This window comes from Rhinoderma darwinii, chromosome 11 (genome assembly GCF_050947455.1).
Source record: "Rhinoderma darwinii isolate aRhiDar2 chromosome 11, aRhiDar2.hap1, whole genome shotgun sequence".
Classification (NCBI taxonomy): Eukaryota; Metazoa; Chordata; class Amphibia; order Anura; family Rhinodermatidae; genus Rhinoderma; species Rhinoderma darwinii.
This window is the reverse complement of record NC_134697.1, coordinates 38,132,833-38,158,138: the sequence shown is the minus strand read 5'-3', so window position 1 is coordinate 38,158,138 and position 25,306 is coordinate 38,132,833. Positions and strand designations below refer to the sequence as shown.

The window sequence follows — 25,306 nt, the reverse complement described above, 5'->3', positions numbered from 1 at the left end:
ACAAGACTTGTTAAACTGTATCTTGAACTTGCATGAAGTATTTCATCAGCATATCGTTTGTTTTATGTGGTACAAAGGATGTGTGTGGGATAAGCTATGCATAAAAATCGCCTACCTATTTGGCGTACTTTAATTTAAATCATCCAAAGAAGTGCTGCAGGTTACAGTCTCTAGAAAGGCGACCTTAGAGATGTTTCCCAAAAACTCCTTTGGCTCTTTTATAATGTAAAAAATGTTCTAAATGTCACGATTACTACCTCCGCTGCTAAATAAGCATATGTATCTTCTACCCTGGACTCGCTCCATAGTATTTAACATTCTCTGCTGGTATATTTATTGAGTTAATTCGTGCACTGTTTATTCTGGATTATTAAACTTCAGCTTGTAGGCATAATCAAGTCATTATCTGTCGTTTCACGGAATGCTGCCATTTCGATAAGACGCAGAAGGATTCCCTGCAGCCGTCTATGTTATTAGCCTCCTGTATCTCCCTTACAATTACCATATGTTCTGCAATGGAGTACTGATGAAAAAGCCAGCGTTATCATTAGTAATCGTGCGCTTCACAACGCCTGACTTACTGGAGAAATGGGATGCACTTTGTAATGTGGCCTTTCCCTTCCGTCAGTGCTACGTGCTATCCGTGGTGGTTGCCATGTGTGGTTAACAGCCTAAATGGGGGGGGGGGGGGCATCCAATTAATGGAAACTCCTAGTCCTACAGTATTTCATGATCTGGAAATCACTGCCCTTTATGGTAGGAGAATACCATTTAGATTTTTAATAGTCTTTCACAGTTTCATCTCTTGCCATGTTGAGTTGTCTGAGGTTGGTGATGGGCATTTATTAGAGGTGCACTAAATCTAAAGAAAAAAACCTGTTGGGTAATCTGCCTTTCTGTAAATTCCGGGTCCTGGATTTTAATTCAATCTGGCAGGGAAAACACTTCCTTCTGCTACCCAACTATCTGGCATCTTTATTTAACCCCTTAATGACCAGCCTATTTTAGACCTTAATGACCAAGCCATTTTTTACGTCTTTCCATCGTCGCATTCCAAGAGCTATAACCTTTTTATTTTTGCGTCGACATAGCTGTATAAGGTCTTGTTTTTTTGCGGGACAAGTTGTATTTTTTAATAGCACCATTTTGAGGTACATATTATTTATTGATTAAATTTTATAAACTTTTTTTTGGGGGGGAATAGAAAAAAACCTGAAATTTCGCCACTCTTTTTCGCGTCTTAAATCTACGCCGTTTACCGTGTGATATAAATAACACAATAACTTTATTCAGCGGGTTGTTACGATTGCAACGATACCAAATTTGTATAGTTTTTGTATGTTTTACTACTTTTACACAGTGAAAACGCTTTTTTTTTTCAAAATTATTTGTTTTTGTGTCTCCATATGTGAAGAGCCGTAACATTTTTATTTTTTCGCCGATGCGGTTGTATGAGGGCTTTTTTTTTTGCGGGAAGACTTGTAGTTTTTATCGGTACCATTTTGGAGTAGATGCGACTTTTTGATCACTTTTTATGAAATTTTTTTTAAGTCAGGATTCACAGAAAACAGCAATTTTTCCATAGTTTATTACATTTTTTACAGCGTTCACCATGCGGGTTAAATAATGTAATAGATTTATAGTCGGGGTCGTTACGGACGCGGCGATACCAAATATGTGTAACTTTTTTACTTTATTTTGGTTTTTTAATAGTAAAGCATTGTGTAAGGGGAAAAGGTGGGTTTTTCATTTTTTTTTTACTTTTTTTTAAATTAACTTTATTAAACTTTTTTTAAACTTTTTTACTAGTCCCATTAGGGGACTATAATATGCGATTCTCCGATCGATATTATAATACACTGCAATACTTTTGTATTGCAGTGTATTACTGCCTGTCCGTTTAAAACGGCCAGGCATCTGCTAGGTCATGCCTCCGGCATGATCTAGCAGGCAGTCGCTCCAGGCAGACCTGGGGGCCTTTATTAGGCCCCCGGCTGCCATTAGAGACACAGACACTCGGGATCGTATCGCCAGGTGTCGGTGGGAGAGAGAGGGAGCTCCCTCCCTCTCTCCAAAACCACTCAGATGCAGTGCACGCTTTTGAGCACCGCATCTGAGGGGTTAAACGTGTGAGATTGATACGAATATCGATCTCATCTGTTTGAGCAGTAATGCCCCCAACCCTCAGCTACCGCTGAGAGCAGGGAGATTTAACGGCTCCCTGCTCTGTTGATTTATTTTGATGCAGCGCCGTGAAAAGGCTATTGCATCGGAATAAAGCCCATTAGTGGCCGCCATGAAAAAGCGTATTGACGGTCACTAACGGGTTAAAGCTAAAATAGGGTCTTTGTTCTTGGCGATATATTGACATCCTATGTTACACAATGAACACATATTGGACAAAGTTATGCAAAAGAGGATTTATTTTTTGGGTGAATGCTATTTGTTGAGCAAACCACTTTAAAACATACCATGAAAAATGTAGAAACTGTTTTTATTTTCCTTTTTCTGCCTATTTTTGAGTGTCTGGCATGATCTGCTATAACGCTTGCTTTATCTCTACAGTGGCTCGAATGCATGCACTTTATATGCTCCTCTCTCATTCTGTGGGAAACCTGTGGGGCTCCTTCAGAACAAACGTCCGGCTCTCTCACTAGATAGCATGATAGGTAAGAGACTCTATTATAAGCTGGATCTTTTTCCTACATGTTTCCTCAAGGCATCCTTCTACTCGCTCATACGATTTGGTTCTGAAGCTTGGAGGAGGCAGGGGAGAGGAATAATGCAGTAAAATATGTGTGACCCCCCCCCCCCTGGAAAGAGTCCCTCCGAGGGGGATAAATCTAATCATAAAAGAGTTTATTTGCTTTGGACAACTCCTTTTTTGTTTAAAGGGTCCCCTAACTATAAGGTTATCACATCATAGCCCATTAATTGGACTTCCAGTACTCTGTAATAAATGGTGGTAGTGACTACGCACTAGGAGGATATGTGAAAGTGGCTTTCAAACGTTCAACAAACTTGTGAAATATCATAGTGACATGTCAGAAGTTTTGATTGGTGGGGGTCAGAGCACGGAGACCCCCATCAATCGCTAAAACAAAGCGGCAGAATCGCTCTTGTGAGCGCTTAGCTGCTTCGTTTTTGTTTGGCCTTTTCCGAAAATCAATGTATTGGAGAAAGTCTATGAGCCCGTACTCCGAAACATCAACTTTCCAGAAAAAGCCGAATGGAAACAAAGTGGCTGAGCGCTCACACGAGCACTTCTGCCGCTTTGTTTTAGCGATTGGTGGGGGTTCGGACCCCACCAATCAAAACATCTGACATGTCAGAAGTTTGTCGAATGTTTAGTTACTTTAAGATATGTATGTTCTCTCCCCACTTAAAGCACTTTGCAAAGAAGAGATGTGTCCACCCTTACCTTTGCTTGAATTTTGTTAAGGACTCCAATTTATTGTTAAACCAATTCAATACAATATCGTAACATGCTGCCAAAACCCTTGATAGGCAGCAATTCGCATCACAACCACTGGATGGCGACACATATAGCATAGACGTCTCGTGACAAACTATCGTGAAATTATGTTGTTGTTTTTTTAAAGCTGGTCATCTCGCGCCACATCTCTCAGGATATGTTGAGATAAGAGGAAAGGTAAGGAAGGACACATCTGTTAATGCTTGTATATTCCTCCAACCAGGCTTTCCTTTTACTTACTATTGCCTCAAAACCTGACTTGTTTTACTCATGAAACCTTTGCTTCTTCGCAGCCGGCCAGAGTTTGTCTGACACTCTGCAGTCTGCAAATTCTCATGAAGTGCACCTCAAATTCCTGCTCACTGGCCTCCTCTCTGGGTTGCCTCAGCCTCCGTTTGTGGTGAGAATGTGCCCTCCCCTTACCACAAAGAATATTACACAGTACAAACCCCTGCTTGCTGTAGGTAAGTCTTCTATATCAACCACAGGAAAAGAGACCATACCCTTATTTAATTTCCATTATAATCCTGATGTAATATGCGGTTATTAGCACAGTATACTATTGTCCGAGTACTTAAAATACTCATGAAATACTCGGTTTCTATTCTGAAGACGATCTAAATATATTGATCAGTGTTCACCTGTTTTTTTGGAGTTTTTAAAAAAAAAATAAGACATTACCTCCTCAATCCATTACCAACGGCTGAAGCCCACATCTTCCCTTATGTGTAGGACAGAGCAGTGATGTATCTGCCATACAATTAAGGCAGGTGAATTTGGAGAACTATGGCTTCCTCGGAGTCCATCCACTTAATGCGTTTCTGTGCAGCAATTGGTCAAACCCACATGCTGGTATAGTTCTAGGTGGTTGAAAAAAGATGTGTCCATCAAGTTCAACCTGAAAGGGAGAGCAAAAAGGCAGAAACATTTCCTATCTTCCAACTACAAAGGAGAGAGAAGCGCGTGCGTGACGTATTAACTTTCAGTTTGTTATTCTGATGTTTTTCCAATGTGCTAAATGTCAAAAATGTCAATCACTTTATTTAATACAAATTCTGTCTTACCCCAGTAAAAACGCGCTAAAGTGCCGGCCACTAGTGGTCTCATTCCCTGCCACGTTGCAGGAAGTGGAGCGGGTCTGAGATTGTGCAGGTTCGCTCCTCTACCTTACTGCACCCGCTGCCTCTGGAAAGTAAATCCACTATTCCTTTTATCCTTTAGTTTATTCCCTGAGCATATACTGGGAAGCATACAATAAAAGTGTGGGGAGTGATGTATGATACCTCCCGCACATCTAACGGAAATGCTATGAAATCTCTGTTTAGAATTTCCACATGAAAATTCTGCAGCATTTACTTCCGCATCACAGGTCAAATTTCCACACTTGATTTCTGCAGATTTTTCCGCAGCGTGGATGAGATTTGTTCAAGTATCGACTTTTGCTGCAACTGCAATACGCTGTGGAATTTCCACATGGCAATTCCGTATGGAAATTCCGCAGCATTTCTGCTGGCATTTAGGGGTGTGAAACCACTCACCCCTGTCCCTGCTATACATCTCTTTTCCGCAGATCGTCGTCATCATCTCGCTCCTGCTCCGCTCTCTCACCTCAAGCACAGCCTCTGAAAAGTAAATCCATTAGTCATTTTTGTCCTTTGGTTCCACTATGGGCGCTAAGGAAATGGAGGTCTCCGTTTGTGTAGTGCTAGCAGATTTCTGACCTATGGACCCCCTTCCCCCCCTGATCTCCAGTGGACTGCAAGTAATTGCACGGGAGGGACGGGGCTCTCAGATGTAAAATAGTTAAAACCCCTCTAAACCTAATATACAACAAGCCAGCCTATGCTTTTTTTTCACACTGTGATGAAAGTACAAGTACGCTTTAAAGAGTAAAAAAAAAAAAAAAAAACCCCTCTAATTTCCGTATTCGTCTGGAGTTAGCGTGTCTCCAATCTTCTTTATACTTTTTGTATCAATTACGCATAGTTTTCAAGATCTCTGCTTCTTGTCATTCAATACCTTCATTGTTTTTGTCTTGGAAAATCATTTTAGCTGTTGTATGTTTTCATTCTACGAAGAATAACGTTTATTTGCTTAAACCGGACTACACCGGTAACTTACTGACTTGATTGCTGGAATCATCTCCGGGACTAATGTGAAGGCAGGAATTGCGCGGTTAATGAAGCCTTTTAATAAGCAAAGCCTGTATTTAGAGAGGTGGATATTCTGGTTAATGATGGGTATTTATTTTGTCAGTAGACAATGCTGTAATGACTTGAGACTATGGTGCGTTCAGCCGTGGGTAGGAAACCAATGCATAAAACTACTTATTCCAACTTCAGCTGTGGGTGGGGAATTCTACTTGTTTAATGTGATCATAACATAATTTAAAAAAAGCACATGAGCAGGTACTAGTGAAATAATTTAGTGTCCAATTGTCGATTTTAAATTCTGATTATGGTTTGACTTTTGACAGTGTTTTCTTGATTTGCAGGTACGAGCAATGGTTCAGTCTTTGTGTATAATCTGACCAGTGGACTGCTACACAAAGAGTTAAACATACATTCTTGTGAGGTCAGGTGAGTTGTTTGGTAATGACTCACAGTGGAAAATTGGGCCGCTCACGTGGTCCAGAATGCCGATCGGTGGGGGGGGTTGTACAGTAAACAGATTGTACAGATCTTACAGACTCCCTGATCAAAGTCGACATTTACTCTCACTGACACTTCCAGGTGTTTCATATAGATTTGAAAATTCTTTAATATTGCAACCCATATGGAACATCTGCAGCAGCAGCAGAACGGCTAATGATCAGTACTTGAAAAGGCTATTGTGGAGCATATGCAGCACAGAATTAAACAGAACTATGAAATATACATAGAAACTTTGCAGGGTTAACTTATTAGGAAATATTACTCTCCTTTTTTGGATAATTTGTTCCTTAAAGATAAATAAGAACTTCACTGTTAACTTCACTTATATCTTCCTGCGCAGTACCTTTTGTGGAGCTTTTCCCTTTTAGGCTTAGCCGCTTATGCTGCAGGACTCTTTCCTAATTCACTAACCGGGACTGGTTATTATTATTATGTGCCATCTTACGGAAACAGTGGAGCTGCAGCCCGGTCACCCTGTCTACGAGCCTGCTAGCTCACATTGCACTTTCCTTTGCTTCCCCCACCCTCTTCTGTACACTCCTACACTGCTTGAGGCCCCATGCACACGACCGTAGATCTCCGACTAGAAATCCGTCCGTAATTACGGTCCCATTCATTTCTATGGCTGACTAACACCTTCCCGTATATTTACGGGACGGTATCCGTGCCGTAGGAACGCTCCGCAAAAGATAGAACATGTCCTGTTTTTTGATTTTACGGATTGTCCTCCCATACTTTATATGGGACTGTGATTATGAGCACGGTCGTGTGCATGGGGCCTGAATCTGTGCCGAGGCTGCTGTAATCACAGGACTTTACGAATCACTAAGCTCCCTCTGCAGACACACAAACTGCGGGTAATTCCCTGTTTAGCTGGGCAGGTTTTATAGAAAATAAGGCCCTAGATAACAAGTAAAGGGCCTCCTACTCGCCTCCTAATGTCAAAATGTACATATGAAATTACAGATTATATATGTATGTATATTTCCTAAGCGGTTTATCACTTTAAATAATATAAATCAAATAAGCCAGACTGTAACCAAGCTGCGAGGAAGTCCTGGAATCTTAGCCCGTTTATCCAGAGCTCAGGATATGGCTTTCGTCAGATAAATCAACACCTCCAAAGTAACTTAAATGGGTTCTGTATTAACGTAAATATATGTTACAAAGTGTCAGAACATGAAGTACTAACACTTTGTAATGTAGATTGCGTTCAAAATCCCCTCGTTCCACCCAAGCATGATCATGGCGGAGTCAGCAGAGATGGCTGTCGGCTGAGAGTGATCATGTGCATGGCTGGCTTGTGTGCTGCTCTGGTTGTATCTGATCACATGTAAATTTTAGTTGTTTGACATTTATACTGTTTTCAGAGGCATCGAGTGGACCAGTCTCACAAGTTTCCTGTCTTTTGCTACTTCGACCCCAAACAACTTGGGACTGGTGAGAAATGAGCTGCAGCTGGTAGATCTTCTTACTGGTGAGTCCGTGCCTAAGACGCAGTGGTCTGTATTAGTTACCTAGCAATACATATATTTATCACTCGTGTATCCAGTAAGCACCATCATCAAGTTTTATGTGCCTGATGCCTTCATTTAAATAGATCTGACCAATGACCGCTTTTCTTTAAAACATTCTCCCTGGCCAAAAACAGGCAAATTGTCATTGTTTATATGTTACAGAGACATTGAAGGGGCACTCCGACAATAGACATTATGTATCACTAGGTCATGCCATCGGTGTCTGATTCCTAGAGTGAAGAGCTTGCAGTGGAGGTAAAGCACAATGGCCCCTTTAGCTTTTCTCCTACAAAGCACCAATCCTCCCCTAATGTTGCATAGGAACTTGAATGGGTTGCAGTACAATACTCAGCAGCTAGTGGGAGCAGTGCTGGGTCAGAGGAAAGCGGAGAGGGCTAGGAATAAAAACACCACCTGTCCCAGTCATTCCAATAGAAGTCTCAGCCTGTGGGAATACAGCTATAATAATATAGTCAAATAATGTAATGTCGTGTTATAATAGCGCACCGCCAGGCACAGCGCCACAAGAAATGATAACAAATAACTGGAAACATAGTTTTGTTTTTTATTTTTAGCTGTTTTTACAGGAATTTTGGCAAAAGTGTTTCATAAGGAACAGTTCCAGCATGTTGAACACTATTTGGTGTGACTATCAAAAACTGTACACTTGGTCTCCCTTTTCTCAGCTACATATTTTTCCTCTTGCACAATCCAACGGGTGAATAGGCCAGTCCTATGAGCGTATTTAAAGAGAAGCTCCCCCTTTATGCAAGTTCAGCTAATTTGTCTGCTTGTGCAAAAATAATAAACTTTAATAGATTTGTTTTACTTTTTTAGCTTACTTCTGAAATGTAGCCCATTGTAATGAATCTGGAAACCATTAGCAAAGTTTCCTTCACCGTTGAGATCAATGGTGATGCAAACGGAAGCTAAGGTTTCCATTTGCCTTTCCGTTGAGGGAAAGCTCAGATGGAACCCCTCAACGGGAAGCAGCGCTGATGTGAACAGGCACTAAAACTGCTTGCAGGTGCCTAGGGGGAGCCCCTCACACACTTATAAAAAGCCAAGCTAAGCAAAAAGAACTTCTGTTGTTAACCCTCTGAGTACCAATGCTTTATTATGGATCTGCTTTTGCATGCGGGGTTAATATAAGAGAAGAGGTCATCTCTGCTTAGCTGAAGAAGCTGTCACAGGTTACATACTGCGCCGACCACAGCATCTAGAGAGCACTCAGGTACACGCATAATATTGATGGCCAGGGGTTTAACAGGAAAACACAGGATAGTTCCTCATTAACCCCTTAAGTATCAAGCCTATCTTGGCATTAAAGACCACAGGAATATTTTTTTCATTCTTGCTTTCATTCCGAGAGCACTAACTTTTTGGGGGTGAATCAAAAAGACAGCAAATCCGCAATTTCATTTTTTTTATTTACTCTGTACACCGTGAGGCATAAATAATATGTTAAGGCCCCATGCACACGACCGTAAAAACTCCCGTAATTACGGGCCCATAGACTTCTATTGGCCACGGGTACCTCCCCATATGATTACGGGAAGGTTCCCGTGCCGTTGAAAAAGATAGAACATGTCCTATTTCAGGCCGTAATTACGGCACGGGCAGCCCATAGAAGTCTATGGGGCTCCCGTAATTACGGGTGACTACGTGTGTGCACCCGTAATTACGGGAGCGTTGCTAGGCGACGTCAGTGTATAGTCACTGTCCAGGGTGCTGAAAGAGTTAAACGATCGGCAGTAACTGTTTCAGCACCCTGGACAGTGGCTGCCGATCTCAATATAGATAAAGCTGTAAAAAAAAAAAGACGTTCATACTTACCCAGAACTCCCTACTTCTTCCTCCAGTCCGGCCTCCCGGGATGACGTTACAGCCCATGTGACCGCTGCAGCCAATCACAGGATCAATCACAGGCTGCAGCGGTCACATGGACTGCGCGTCATCCAGGGAGGTCGGACTGGATGTCAGGAGAGGGACGCGTCACCAAGACAACGGCCGGGTGAGTATGAATTTCTTTTACTTTTATTACGGAAAGGGCTGTCCCTTCTCTCTATCCTGCACTGATAGAGAGAAGGGGCTGCCGATTACTGCAGTGTAATTTTGCAGCCCGAAAACGTGCCCGTAAATACGGGTGGAATACGGGTGACACCGGACCCGTATTTACGGGCACAGGTCCGTAAAATACTGGTGCAATACGGGTCGAATACGTGTGACCAAGGACCTGTATTTACGTCAGTATTTACGGGTGGGCAAAAATACGGTCGTGTGCATGAGGCCTTAATGTGTTCCATGGGTCGGTACGATTACGGCGTTAAAAAGCTTTACATATTTGGTATGTTTATGTTTTTCATGGGTTAAATTGTTTTTAAGTGGCTTCATTCCAAGAGCCATATCTTGTTTGAGTTGATGTAGCTTATCAGGGTTTGTTTTTTTTGTTTTTTCAGAAAGATTTATATTTTTTAATGGCACCACTTTGGTGCACATAGGACCTATTGATTAACTTTTATAGAATCAAACAGACTATCACACGCTCTAACTATCAGTTTACAAACAAACATGTTTGCTACCGCTCTCATCATTATAGCTGCTCTTGGTTTACAATCCTATCGCCCATTTAAGCCTTGCCAAAAAACAGTCCACATCAGTCCCTCTATCCTGGCCTCGCCCATGTACAGCTTCCATTCACTATTCACTTTCCTCAGTCAACTTAACCCATCTCATCCCACTGCCCAACATAAAAATCACTCTCATAAATCACAGAACCATCTGCTGTCTCTCTCCATTCTCCTGCTATTAGCTGCAGGGGACATCTCTCCCAACCCTGGGCCTCCCTTTTCTTCTGCCAAGCTTAACCACTTACCTGCCACACATAGAAACCCTGCAAATCTTCTTACCATTCCTTGTATGTCTTCTCCTGTCTCTTTTAACTGTGCTCTCTGGAACTCTCGGTCCGTGTGCAACAAACTCACTTTTATTCATGACTTATTCCTTTCTAACTCTCTCAACCTTCTGGCTCTTACAGAAACATGGCTACACCTGTCTGACACTGCTTCCCCTGCTGCTCTATCTTATGGTGGTCTCCACTTCTCTCATGCCCCCAGACCTGAGAACAGGCAGGGTGGAGGAGTAGGTATACTTCTTTCTCCACACTGCACTTTCCAGGTCATTCCCCCGGTCCCCTCACTCACATTTCCCTCTTTTGAAGTCCACACCCTCAGACTCTTTCACCCTTTTTCCCTCCGAGTGGCAGTTGTCTACCGCCCACCGGGCTCACCCCGCCAATTCCTGGATCATTTTGCTGCCTAGCTTCCACAGTTTCTATCCTCTGAAACACCCACTCTCATCATGGGTGACTTCAACATCCCCATTGATAACCCAATCTCCCCATCTGCCTCCCAGTTTCTATCTTTAAAGAGGCTCTGTCACCAGATTTTGCAACCCCTATCTGCTATTGCAGCAGATCGGCGCTGCAATGTAGATTACAGTAACGTTTTTATTTTTAAAAAACGAGCATTTTTGGCCAAGTTATGACCATTTTCGTATTTATGCAAATGAGGCTTGCAAAAGTACAACTGGGCGTGTTGAAAAGTAAAAGTCCAAGTGGGCGTGTATTATGTGCGTACATCGGGGCGTGTTTACTACTTTTACTAGCTGGGCTTTCTGATGAGAAGTATCATCCACTTCTCTTCACAACGCCCAGCTTGTGACAGTGCAGATCTGTGACGTCACTCACAGGTCCTGCATCGTGTCGGCACCAGAGGCTACAGTTGATTCTGCAGCAGCATCAGCGTTTGCAGGTAAGTAGCTACATCGACTTACCTGCAAACGCCGATGCTGCTGCAGAATCAACTGTAGCCTCTGGTGCCGATGTGTCCTCGCTCGTCTGACACGATGCAGGACCTGTGAGTGACGACACAGCGTGATCTCTGGAGAACACGGCTGTGTCTGCACTGCCAGAAGCTGGGCGTTGTGAAGAGAAGTGGATGATACTTCTATGCACAACGCCCAGCTAGTAAAAGTAGTAAACACGCCCCGATGTACGCACATAATACACGCCCACTTGTACTTTTACTTTTCAACACGCCCAGTTGTACTTTTGCAAGCCTCATTTGCATAAATACGAAAATGGTCATAACTTGGCCAAAAATGCTCGTTTTTTAAAAATAAAAACGTTACTGTAATCTACATTGCAGCGCCTATCTGCTGCAATAGCAGATAGGGGTTGCAAAATCTGGTGACAGAGCCTCTTTAACCTCGTCCCTCGGTCTGTCACAACTTACTAACTCTCCTACACATGAGGACGGGCATTCGCTTGACCTGGTCTTCTTCCGTCTCTGCTCCGTTTCTGACTTTATTATCTCTCCTCTCCCGCTTTCTGACCACAATCTTCTCTCCTTTACTATCAAATATTCTCTGCCTTCTCAGGTCATCCCTACGTATCAGACATACAGAAATCTACATGCCATTAACACTGTGAAACTCATAGACAGTCTACAGTCCTCATTGTCCCCTATCTCTTCCCTCTCCTGTCCCAATCTGGCTGCCAAACTTTATAATAACACTCTCAAAAATGCATTGGATGAAGCAGCCCCCCCTACACTCCAAACCACCCGACAAAGACGACGACAACCCTGGCACACGCCTCAATCCCGCTTTCTTCAGCGGTGCTTGAGATGTGCCGAACGACTGTGGAGAAAATCGCATTTGGATGCAGATTTCCTCCATTACAAATTTATGCTCAAAACTTACAACTCTGCCCTTCACCGAGCCAAACAAGTCTATTTCACTTCTCTCATCTCCACACTATCTAATAATCCAAAACGCCTCTTTGATACTTTTCACTCCCTCCTTAGTCCTAAAGTGCAGACGCCAATCACAGATCTCAGTGCTGAAGACATGGCCACTTATTTTAAAGTTAAAATTGACAACATCCGGCATGATATTATCTCCCAGTCCCCTAGTAACATCGATCCCCTTCCCTCCCGCACTCCCTCTTCTTCACTCTCAGCATTTGACCCAATAACTGAAGAAGTCTCGAGGCTCCTCTCTTCTTCTCGTCCTACTACCTGCCCTAGTGATCCTTTTCCCTCACACCTCCTCCAGTCCCTCTCCCCAGCTGTCACTGGTCACCTGACTAAAATATTTAACCTCTCTCTTTCCTCTGGTATCTTTCCCTCCGCTTTTAAACATGCCATTATAAACCCATTACTGGAAAAACCAACTCTTGACCCATCCAGCGCTGCTAACTACCGACCAGTCTCTAATCTGCCCTTCATCTCCAAACTCCTGGAACGCTTGGTCTACTCTCGCTTTATCCGCTATCTCTCTGCTAACTCCATTCTTGACCCCTTACAATCTGGTTTCCGCACTCTACATTCCACAGAAACTGCCCTTACTAAAGTCTCAAATGATCTCTTGGCGGCTAAATCGGAGGGTAAATCCTCTCTCCTGATTCTTCTGGATCTCTCTGCAGCCTTTGAAACTGTAGACCACCAACTCCTACTTAACATGCTCTACTCTATTGGCCTCCAGGACGCGGCTCTCTCTTGGTTTTCCTCCTATCTCTCTGACCGCTCGTTCAGTGTGTCATTTGCTGGTTCCACTTCTTCTCCTCTTCCCCTTGCTATCGGGGTTCCTCAGGGATCAGTCCTAGGTCCGCTTCTCTTTTCTCTCTACAAAGCTCCTATTGGACAAACCATCACCAGATTTGGCTTCCAGTACCATCTCTACGCTGATGACACCCAATTATATACCTCTTCCCGTGACATCACCCCTGCTCTAATACAGAACACCAGCGATTGTCTGTCCGCTGTCTCTAACATCATGTCCTCTCTCTATCTGAAACTGAATCTTTCTAAAACTGAGCTCCTTGTGTTCCCACCATCTACTAACCTCCCTAAACCTGATGTCTCCATCTCTGTGTGTGGCACTACCATCACTCCTAAGCAGCACGCCCGCTGTCTCGGGGTTATTTTTGACTCAGATCTTTCCTTTACTCCTCACATACAATCACTTTCCTGTCATTTTCACCTCAAAAACATCTCCAGAATCCGCTCTTTTCTTACGGAGGAAACCGCCAAAACTCTCATTGTTGCTCTGATTCACTCTCGTCTTGACTACTGTAACTCATTACTAGTCGGTCTTCCCCTCACTAAACTCTCCCCTCTCCAATCTATCCTCAATGCAGCAGCCAGGCTCATCTTTATGACCAAGCGCTACACCAACGCCTCTAATCTGTGCCAGTCACTGCACTGGTTGCCCATCCCCTTCCGAATAAAATTCAAACGTATTACTCTCACCCACAAAGCTCTCCACAGTGCTGCACCTCCTTACATCTCCTCCCTCATCTCTGTCTACCACCCTACTCGGGCTCTACGTTCTGCCAATGACCTTAGATTAACATCCTCCATAATCCGAACCTCCCACTACCGTCTCCAGGATTTCTCTCGTGCTGCACCAGTCCTCTGGAATGCGCTACCCCAGACAATCAGATTAATTCCCAATATCCACAGTTTTAAACGTGCCCTGAAAACACATCTATTTAGACAGGCCTATAACATTCCCTAATCTGACTCCTTTCCATGGCCCTCCTTTTAGATTAGTCATCAGAATAAGATTCCCTCACACTCCTTCTCTTCATGTCCGTCATACACGGATACTGGCTGGTGACCGGCTCATGCAGCTTTATGTTACCACCGCATGTGTATAAAAATGGCCGGACCATTGTACAGAACAAACACTGTTACACTTTGTGTCTCCCTTATTTCCTCATAGATTGTAAGCTCTTGCGAGCAGGGTCCTCACTCCCCAGGTTTGAATTGTAAATGAACCTTGTCACTATGTAATGTCTGATATTGTTTGTTTCATGTCCCCTCTAAATTGTAAAGAGCTGCGTAATATGTTGGCGCTATATAAATAAAGATTATTATTATTATTATAGAAAAAAAACATTTTTTGGCATGCGGTGGAAAAATAATAAACGACGTCGACACTGTCATCGGCCGAACCCTTAGGCCATCAATCAACTCCAAGGGGGAGACATTGGGCAGGGTTTAGACACCAGAGCTGGAGCACTTGTCGCTATTAGAACCGCACTGTGGGCGCTTGTGACGTCATTTGCATGTGAGAAGAAACTCAATTATTTGTGCAATAGGAAGTTTAACAGCAGCAACAAAGTTATGTGTGTACATATGTTCAAGGGTGTGTTCACATCAGAGTTCGGTTCAGTCCGTCAGACCTTTCCGTCAGGCATACCCATGAATGGAAAGCAAACGGAAACCATAGCTTTCCGTTAGCATTACCATTGATTTGAATGGTAATGCTTCAGTTGCTAATGTTTTACGTTTTGTCTCCGTTCCGTAAGGTCTGACGGAACCCGTCAACGGAAACCTAACGCTGATGCGAACAGGCCCGAAGTCCGTTACCCGGCGCTGTTATTAAATAGCAAAAATGGTTAAATAGCAAAAGAAAAAGCTGACAGTCTTCTTTTAAACAAGGTTTACTAAAGGCAGGGCTGTGACAATCTGTCATTGAGGGACTGTCATTGTTTTATAATCACCGTGTAGTTTTTATAAAAGCGTGGCGAGATCTCCTAAAATAAACCAAATATATAACTTGTATTATCTCCGACATATAGCGTGTTCTCTGATCTTTCTGGAAAACTGAAATGTAGCTCTCATTAGGGCAGCTCGAACGTCTGGTGACTGCTCTGCTAAGTAAACCTTTTTTGTCTCCAGTATTTTAAGTAATCTGGTTTCATGCTGCGCTTGGCAGCAGACTCAGCTTTCACAATGTGAATTATTTAACACCGCGGTGATATGTGAGGCTGACGGTTTTGTAGCACAGAATTCTGAGAATGTCAATGTGCTGAAATGACATAACTGTATATCTGGGCTAAGTGGTTATTGGCCAATAATAAGGTATTTATTAGTAAGTTACTGAAATGTTTATCATGCAAAAAAACAAAGTCAGCACCTCCGAACAAAGTGAAATAAATAGACAGGTGCAAATCTGCTGTGACTGCAATAGAATAACAAACAAACACAAAATGCAGCAGCAATCCACAAGCGCTAAACCTACTCCAGTATTGAATATTTGGACTCATTCAAGTTGTATTACTTCTATATTTTCTATACTTATAAATATTGGGTTCTTACCGCACATTTTGATCAAATAGTGTGAGCCCACCTGCCACGACAAGGCAACCTCATACAGATTGGCCCCTACACTAAACATTATACTGTACAACAGGAGACTCGCCTCTCTCTTTTGGGTCTAGGTCTACAGAATGAACTCAGGGTAGGTAGGAACGTATGCAAAAATTGTGGCTGGGTATAATTTGTCTAGTTTGTCTTTTTTTTTTTTTTTTTTCCTCGAGTGAATGAGACGGCGTTGCACAGTTACCTGTTTAGAGGGAAAAGAAATTCAGAATAAATCCAAAGATGCCACTGTACTTTACCTCGCTATATGCTGCAGATTATACATTATTGTAACTTTGGAATTTGTATTACGTTTCGTTGTGTTCTCGAGATGTTTGTTTATTTAATCACTTTCATCCATTCTACGCAGTATGAAAATGGGAGATAAAGATGGGGGTTCTACCTTTAGAAACCGTAGCTATATCTAGAATGGGGCTCCTGACCCCCATCCTACCTTCTCTCGCTCTGCTATGCTGTTTCCGCAACTTCCATTCACTTCTATGTGAGGTATGGTAAGAATGTAGCTCAGCAAGCTCCGCTTTTTCCGTACTTCCACCCACCTTGTCACTTTGTGGCTGTGGACCAGCGGCAGGATGGGTGGGGTCAGGGGGCCCCATTCTAGAGATAGGTGGAGGTCCCAGATGTGGGACTCGCATCTATCGGTCATTTATGGTATATCCTGTGGATATGTTATAAATATCTGAAATGTGAATACCCCTTTTAAAGTTGTTTTGAACCCCTTTTAAAAGTACAAATTGAATATCCTATCTATATGGGGTGCCTCTCATTATATTTGACGTTTTAGTATGTATTCTAAGCATGTCAAACTGAAGTGACTCTCTGGGCCGCATTGCAGCCCGAAGGAACAGTCCACATGAAACTGATAAACAGTTTTTTATTTTATTTATGTCACATAAACGATTAACTTTTATATGTATTTGTATTTCAGGTAGAAGTATGGCTTTCAGAGGAGAACGAGGCAACGATGAGCAAATCATGGAAATGATTAAAGTGTCTCATCTGAAGTAAGCGCTCCTGCATTGCTGCACTTTAGGAGAAATATTATGTGGGGAAAAAAAAGATCCGAGTAATCTTTTCTTTTCCGGAGTAATTTCCAATAGTGTGTGGCAGATGCCTGGCTCTCCTGTTTGGGTTTTATTTTCTAGAGCTTCAGTGCTGATATTTCTGCTCCCACCTCATGAATAGATGATTATGCAGAACTGACATCTGTCCTTGTGTATTCCAGGCAGTATCTGGTTGTGGTGTTCAAAGACAAGCCAATGGAATTGTGGGATATCCGGACGTGTACCCTGCTGCGGGAAATGTCCAAGATCTTCCCTACCGTAACAGCCTTGGTATGTTCTTTTATCAAATGCTGACAGCGTTGTTTTTCCTTTTACCGACGGGTGATTCACTCTAATTAAGCATTAGAACAGTTGGATGTTGTTTAGCCAGAGGTCTCATAGAAGCCATTATTTAGTGCACAACCTGTTCCAACCTTACGCTCGCTGCCGTGTTGTAATTATCACCGAGGTTCTGAAACAAGTTGACAAGTTATGCTTCCTCGCTATATTGTGTCAACATCCATAGACATACATGTAAAGCCATAATGTGGACCCTTATGAACTATATTTTCTATACTTTTATAATCCCAGGCCGGCTTTTATCTAAAGGGAAGCTGTCACGTTGCACATGCTGTCCAATCTGCAAGCAGCAACTTATAGAGCAGGAGGAGCTGAGCAGATTGATATATAGATGTGTACAAAAAGATTCAGTATAACCTGTAATTTTATTAATTTAAAGGGGTTGTATGCAAAAACATGGCTGCTTTCTTTCAAAAATAGTGGCACGCCTGTCCACAGGTTGTGCGTGGTATTGTAGTTTAGCCTTATTTACTTTAATGGAGCTAAGCTGCAATACCAGACGCAACCCATGGACTGGTGTGGTGCTGCAGACCTTTTTCTCTAATCCTGTATAACCCCTTTAAATCTCTGCTCTTTGTAGGCTAAAGTGTCAAGTCAGTCTAAACCAGTGATTGACACTGTAAGAGTGTGAATACAGAGCTAGGTGCCAATCACTGATTAGGACCGCCCCCTGGACTCTTATGCCCAGAGTTAGCAGAGATTTACATCAATAAATTACAGGTTAACCCATATCTTTTTACAAACCACTTTATATCAATCTGCTCAGCTTCTCCTGCTCTATAACATTCTGCCCGCAAACTGGATACATGACAGGTTCCCTTTAAAAAGTTTCCTTTTTGGCTATGAAATATTGGGTGCAAGGGGGAAATTTGAGAGGAAGGCTCATGCTAAGATGTAGCTGCAAAGTGTCTGAAACTCCCTCTCTGCTCCTTTCACCACGTGCAGCAGCATCTATATTGCAAAATGTGAACACTTAAAGGTGGTTTAGTGACTTATATGGTATATACATTGGATACATTGTAAAAGTCTGATCAGTGGAGGTCTCCACATTTGCGCCCCCACTAATTAGGAGAAAGGAAATTTCACACACCGCAGTCTTATTTGAGATCTATTGAAAGTGACCGTAATATTGGTAAAACAAGTGACAGCACTTGGTTGTCCCTGTGTCCCCCACTCAAATCTGCACATGTACATGATGGGATAAGGAGAACGGGGCCACTGTTCTCCCACTCCTATTGGTATGCATACGTTAAAAATACTCTGTATGAGCAGCACACTAACTAGACTTAGCACAAGTATAATTTTTCATATCCATACCCGCAGCTTAAAAGCTGATCTGAAATCCACAGTCCCAATTCGTTACTTCCCTTCCAAAAATGTGTTATGCTGGTTTCGAGCCAGAGTTGTTGCTGTGCCCTTGAGCTCACCGCTTACCTCTCGTTCATTAAAATACATACTTTTCATTTATTGTAAAGTGTTTTGCTGCGTGACTTCTGAATATTTCATTCCTATTCTGCTCTTCATTGTAACGCAGAGGCTTCCTCCTTCTTTGTATCTCAGGAGTGGTCCCCTTCTCACAATCTGAAGAGTCTTCGTAAGAAACAGATGGCAGCTCGTGAGGCAATAGCGCGTCAGACAGTCTCTTCAGACACTGATCTGAGCAGTGTTGAGTCCTCAGTCATCAGGTAAAACATCTGGCAGCTCTCTAGCGCTGTACTAATAGTTCAAAGCCTACTCGCCATATTTTGTATATCGCTTTTGAAATAAGAAATCTGGTAAATGTGTAACTCAAGCTGAACGCTGCTAATAATGACGCGTTTCATAACTTCGATAACGTTTCACAACTAGCAAAGACCCTTATAAATATAACGGAACATAAAGCTATGACTTGAACAGAACGTATCAACAGGACATAGATCCCCTAGCCTAAGGCCAATGCATGCTTGGAGATGCTTAAATATCGCACCTTGTCCTCAATTTCAGAATCATGGGAAGGCCATGTAAAAATAAGATCTACCTTCAATTGGTTTTGCAATTTTGCATAGTATTCCCATCTCAGACCATTATGGCATATCCACAGGATTTTCCATATATGTCCAATAGATGCGGGTCCCACCTCTTTGACCTGTGCCTATGTCTAGAATGGGGCCTCCTGACCCCCCCCCCCTCCCCCCCCGTCCTACCTTCTCTTGCTCTCCAGCCACCCAGTTACGAGTTAATTTAGAAGTTCTGAAATTCGGGAGTTACGGAAATAGCATAGCTTGCTGTGCTACGATGTTTTCAAGACTCCCATACACTTCTATGGTAGTTACCTCGTAACTCAGTGGCCGGAGAGCAGCGAGAGAAAGAAGGTAGGATAGGGGCCAGGGGGCCTTGGTAGGTTCAGTACCCACATCTATCAGACATTTATGGCATAGCCTGTGGATATAAATGTAAAACTCGGCACTCGTGAGTGCCAAGTTTTACATTCATACAGGACTATTACGGAGTGGAATCCTACTTGAGCACCACCATTGTTCTGAGTGCCGTATATTATCTATACATATCCTGTGGATATGCCATAAATGTCCAAGAATGGAATACCCCTTCTATTCCCATTATCCACAAATAACAATGATCTTTATTTGTGTAGCGTAAATCTTGACTTTAAAGGGGCCGGCCATCATCTGATCAATACATTTCATATAGTATTACATGACGGCCATTCAAGTAATCGGGCGTCTATGTAATATAGAGATGGGAATGGGAGTCTCTGATGCTAAGCAGCTCTCCACTCTGGCTCATAGGGCAGCGTCCCAAGCAGGGAAACCCCTCTATGACGTCCATATGCCCTGATCGGGCATATAGAAGGGTTGTTTTGGAGAGACCATTCCTTTATGTTTTGTTTCTGCTTGTTTGGGGTAAAGGGAATTCTTATAGATCTGTAGATAAATGACTCCCACATGCTGTTACAGTACATTGCTTTCCTACTCATTATCCAGTCACTGTTCATGTGGGTGATTTGGCAGGGGGAAGGCACAGACGTCTATAGACAGAACATTAGTCTGAAGAATTGATCACGGAAGCTGCTGCTTTTTGATTTTCTCCCTTTATGGCCACTGGCTGTGCGCTAATGTTGCGCTAATGAGACAATTAGAAGGAAGGGTGGTAAAGAGAATGACAAAGTAGCTGGTGCCAGCATTTACCTGCCGTATTAGTATATTACAGGAGGCGGAGAGCAAGTCGGAGATGAGCCAAAATATCTCTGCCCGGGAACACTTTGTGTTTGCAGACACAGATGGGCAAGTTTATCACCTTACTGTGGAAGGAAACAGTGTGAAAGACAGCGCCAGGATTCCCCCAGATGTAAGTTCATCTCGGTTACAGGTCTGCCCTGCCTTCATGTGCAGGGAATATTGTCAGTCCGCTGCACAGTGAACTGAAACAGTGTTTTGTTGTCAATGGCAATTTTCTCGTCCAGTTCTGTTTAATTTATTTTATGTTTGGTGACCTTGACTCAGCATATTGTGAAACCTTCACTAATACATCACTGTTTCTTCTATGGGGGTAATCATTTTAGGAACCCACTGTGTCATATAGTGTAAATGTAACTATCGGTGATGAAAATGTCCAATACATTTACAAAATAACAGACCTGATAGCAGCGGATTTGTATAAAGTTGTACTGTGTCCATACACAAAAGTTTATATCAAAGTGTCAAATCCAATGGCTGGCCCCGTAGGACTAGAGAAATATCCGGCAGTCTTTGGGCATTTTCATGGTATATAAAAGGTTGTCCAGTTGTAAGAAATTGATGGCCTATCCAAAGGACAGGCCATCAATATCTCATCGGTGGGGGTCCGACTACCAGCACCTCCGCCGATCAGCTCTTTTGAAGGGACAGCGGCGCTCGTACGAGGGCTGATTCCCCTTCATTACTGTCACCTCTTGTACTGAGAACCGCAGACACCTTTGTAGCGGCAGTTCACAGTATTACAGCCTTATCCTATTCTCTTAAATGGGAGAAGGCTGTAATTCTGTGAACCGCTGCCACAAGTGTGTCTGCGATTCTCAGTAGAAGCAGGTAAGGAATGAAGAAGCAGCGTTCGTACTCGCGCAGCAGCCGCTTCAAAACAGCTGATCGGCAGGGGTACTGGTCGTCCGTCTCCCACCGATCACATATTGATGACCTGTCCTTAGCATAGGCCATCATTTTCTTATGACAAGACAACCCCTTTAAGGGATTTAAACATTTCATACTAATACTTCACTAGTCCATATGAAAGTGGGTTTCCCACCATTGTGATGGTATATTGGTAGTATATGCCATCACTACTGACTGCTGGAACCCCAATGATGCTTATAATAAGGATCATTCACATTGTTTCCCGGCCACCTGCTGTGCAGAAAACGGCAACATAGCCCCATTCACTTGATCGGCAGTCCCAGACATTGGACCCCACTGATCATAATGTTGTAGCATTATCCTAGCAATGCTCCATAACATGATTAGATTGGAAAACCCCTTTAAATCCTAGACTATACAAAATGTGAGAATTTATAGAGGTAGAAAGTTCCTCTAGTATTTGAGCTCTGCTATTAGTCATGTACATTTTACTGGTAGTTGTAGCTGACCTTCCTCTCTATCTTCTGTCTTTGTATAGGGCATCATGGTAAACAGTGTGTTTAAACCTCCTATTCACTCTTTCAAGGAGACTAGTGACCCAGATAAAGGCAGCTTTCTCAGCCAGTGATGATCTGCTCAGGATGCAGCCACATATAGCCGTAAATATGATAGCGCAGTCAGTTTAGGAGAGAAACCGTGTCAATGACGTGACCAGTCCCGGAATATTTAAGATCTTTACTGCGATTTTGAGTTGTGTTCGTTTTGGGTTTCCTATAGAAAAATCCATTTACAATGCAGTTTAAAATGTGTTCTTACCTGTGGTCAACCCAGGGTGAATCTGCACGTGTATATTTGGATATTATATATACAACAATGTTTTTGTATTCTACTTCTATTATTGGAAGCGCTCCCTTTATGAGCAGGAGTATTTGGATAATATTGCAGGGCAGAGGTGGGGAGATGAAGTTCCCCGCCATTGCCCTGCACCACTATCCGCAGGATACAGGCATCATTTACAGCTCCGTTCTGACCAGTAACCCACACAGGCTGCGATAAAACAACCTGTGTATTCTGACGGGCCGATGGATGAGCCGCTAGCAATTTGTATTGCTTGTGGCTTCCTGCTCTATGATCTAAACTCCCGGCTAAAGAGAAGAAACCTTTTTATATTATAATACAGTATATAAGTTTAGCTTTAAAGGGCAACTGCATTTTCACAAAGCTTTTTATAGAGACATGTCAGAAGTTTTGATCGGTGGGGGTGCTGAGACCCCCAGTGATCTCTCTGCCTCTTTGGCTGTGAGCAAAAATCCTTGTTGTTTGAATACGGGCTCATAGAATTTCAATGTGACCTGTCGTCCGCTAGCAAGGATCGCCGGGCAGAGTGCTCGGCTGAGCGCTTTTGCCCCTCTGTTTCAGCGACGGTGGGGGTCTCGGCACCCGGACTGCCATCAAACATTACTTCTGACATATCAAAAGTTTTGTGACCATGCAGGAGCTCTTTGATATGTTAACTTGCACTTAAAAGGGGTATTCTAAAAACAAACTCTTGTTTGCCCATGACCCCACAATGTCCCAACAACCCATTTTGTAATTTACTTACAGAAACGTCCCCAGTTCCAAACCATGACAGTCAATCACGTTAATAGGGGTTAATACATCTTTGCTCTGCGGCCGTTACTTCCTTCCCATTATACGGTCAATGGAGCGATCTATGACCGATGCCAGGCCTTTGTATAGGAGCCTCTTTAAAAGGGTTTGTCATGTAGAAACTCCTTTTCAATTGTCTCCTCCAATCCCTGGCTGACGTGATGGACATCGTAACCATTCAGTATTTTGCTGCCATTCTCTGTTGCATATTCGAAAATTGGTCTTTATTTGGAGGGGGGGGTACCTCAACCTCTATCACAACGGATATATTTAAGGCTAGGTTTCTTTGTTACATTAAGAAATAAAATACGCTTACAGCCGCAAAAGTGCAATCGGCCATATTTATGTGTGTTGAGATTGTTCTTGACGCCATGACTGCCGTTAAGTACCAGCAACCGGTTGTTTGCCAGTGTATAGTTTCAGCGCTCTCCATTTCTTAATTTAGCTGTGATTTCTTCTTCTTCAGAGCCTCGTGAATCACACGTTGTTCAGCCGGTATTGTCACTTTTACGGCAGAATATTGCGCGAATGCTTCTCGGTCATCCGCACATTAGTGGAGTGTGAAGATTTTGTTCCGTGTTGCTCGGGATTGTTACCTATTCTATATACTTCTCAATGTAGAGCAAAATGTGCAGTCATAAATTACATCTGAGATGTTTCACACTGTTTGGAAGGTAGACGTGTCATAGCGAGGATGATAAATGTCTACATTTAACAAACACACGAAAAATGGAGAAATTGCCAATAGCGACCAATTAGATGCCACTTTTGCCTTATTTTTAGGCCCTTTGTAAAATCAAAGCTGCATTTTGATTGGTTGATATGGGCAACTTCTCCAGTTTTTTCTTTTGCACTCGTTTTGATAAATCTTCCCCAATCTTCTCATTTATATCTTCCCAGACGTTTCTTTGGGGTCTGGTATTTTTATGTTTCCAATCCTAATAGATTTCAGTGGTCCTGACATCCACCATGTCTTATTTGTATGAGAAGAACTTGTCTATGCAGTGTCCCGAGACATGCAATAATTTATCCCTGATGATGGTTCGGTGTCCGTCAATAATAGACTCCAAGTTATATGTCAAAGTGGTTTAGTTTAGATAACCCCTTGTTATGCTTCCTATTAACCGGTTCAGGACCGCGCTATTTTGAGCCTTCAGGACCAGACACCGTTTAGCCTTTTTTAGCACTCGTTAAACGGCTATAACTTTTTTATTTTCTGGGCTAGCGACGTGATTTTTGCATTGTTTTTTTCGTAGACAATGCAGGTTTCTTTTTTTTTTTTAATCATTTTTCTACACATACTTTTTGCTATTTTAGAATTTTTAGGCTTAAAGTTTGAAAATAATAGTAAAAAAATCAGCTTTTTTTACTTTTTAGCTATTCTTTTCTAGTAATCACAACATAGTTTTCCCCTAAATAGACCTTTTATTTGTGATCGTCATTGTCTACCGTAAATTTTAATACATTACATGTCTATTTTAGGGTAATTGGGTCAGCGCTAGCGTAACAACAATGATTGGCGGGGGGGAACAGGTTTTTTGGGGTGGGTATTTTTTGTGTATTATTATGAAATTTATTTTGCACTTTTATTTTTTTATTCTAGTCTGTCCCTCAAAGGTCAGAAAAGACAGTTGGGGGATTTTATTTTTTCTTCTTTTACATCATGTTTTTCCACTGTAACTGGGGCTGTTACAGAGGAAATCGGCCGTCATATGGTGACTATTGTCACAAATAGGGCTGTGCTGGGTCTAGTAAGACCCAGCTGCAGCCTGCCACTAACGACACCCGGCGATCATGTGACCAGTCACATGATCGCCGGGACCAATAGAAACAGTGGCGCTGCCTCTATTCATATACACAGATGGGTGCAAGAGATCAGAGAAGGTAGAAGCAGCGAAAGCTGCTTCTATTTTCTCCTCAGGGTCCCCGGCAGTCACTGACAGCCGGAGACCCGACACTCCGCTGCTTGATCGCTCGAGCAGCAAGCTAAAACCCGCGCCGTAAATAGTCTATGGCGTGGGTTTTAAGGACCCCGACCGCTGGCTGTAAATACACAGCCAGCAATCGGGAACCGGTAAAGGAATACTGAGCTAGAAGGGGTTCTCACAATAACAACCCCCCCACCCCCCAATGTTATATATAAGAACAACTCTCAGCATTGTTTTCGGCCTTGCACTGCCTTTGACCATAAAGGATGCTTATTGGTTTTTCTTTTAGTAGAATCTAAAATTATTTTATGTCGTCAAGCTTGCCAATTTCTAAGTGTG

The 25,306-nt window shown here is 42.7% G+C and overlaps 1 protein-coding gene across 2 annotated transcripts in view; it reads left to right on the top strand.

The window, feature by feature from the left end:
* Positions 1-25,306, top strand: part of WDR11 (WD repeat domain 11) — a 63,315-nt gene that overhangs the window by 20,768 nt on the left and 17,241 nt on the right. For both annotated transcript variants that reach the window (XM_075841126.1, XM_075841125.1), the window contains exons 9-16: positions 2,566-2,669; positions 3,769-3,939; positions 5,970-6,054; positions 7,500-7,606; positions 16,809-16,884; positions 17,106-17,214; positions 18,844-18,968; positions 20,481-20,628. In XM_075841126.1, coding sequence (XP_075697241.1) covers positions 2,566-2,669; positions 3,769-3,939; positions 5,970-6,054; positions 7,500-7,606; positions 16,809-16,884; positions 17,106-17,214; positions 18,844-18,968; positions 20,481-20,628 — 925 coding nt within the window. The remainder of the gene's footprint in view (positions 1-2,565; positions 2,670-3,768; positions 3,940-5,969; positions 6,055-7,499; positions 7,607-16,808; positions 16,885-17,105; positions 17,215-18,843; positions 18,969-20,480; positions 20,629-25,306) is intronic.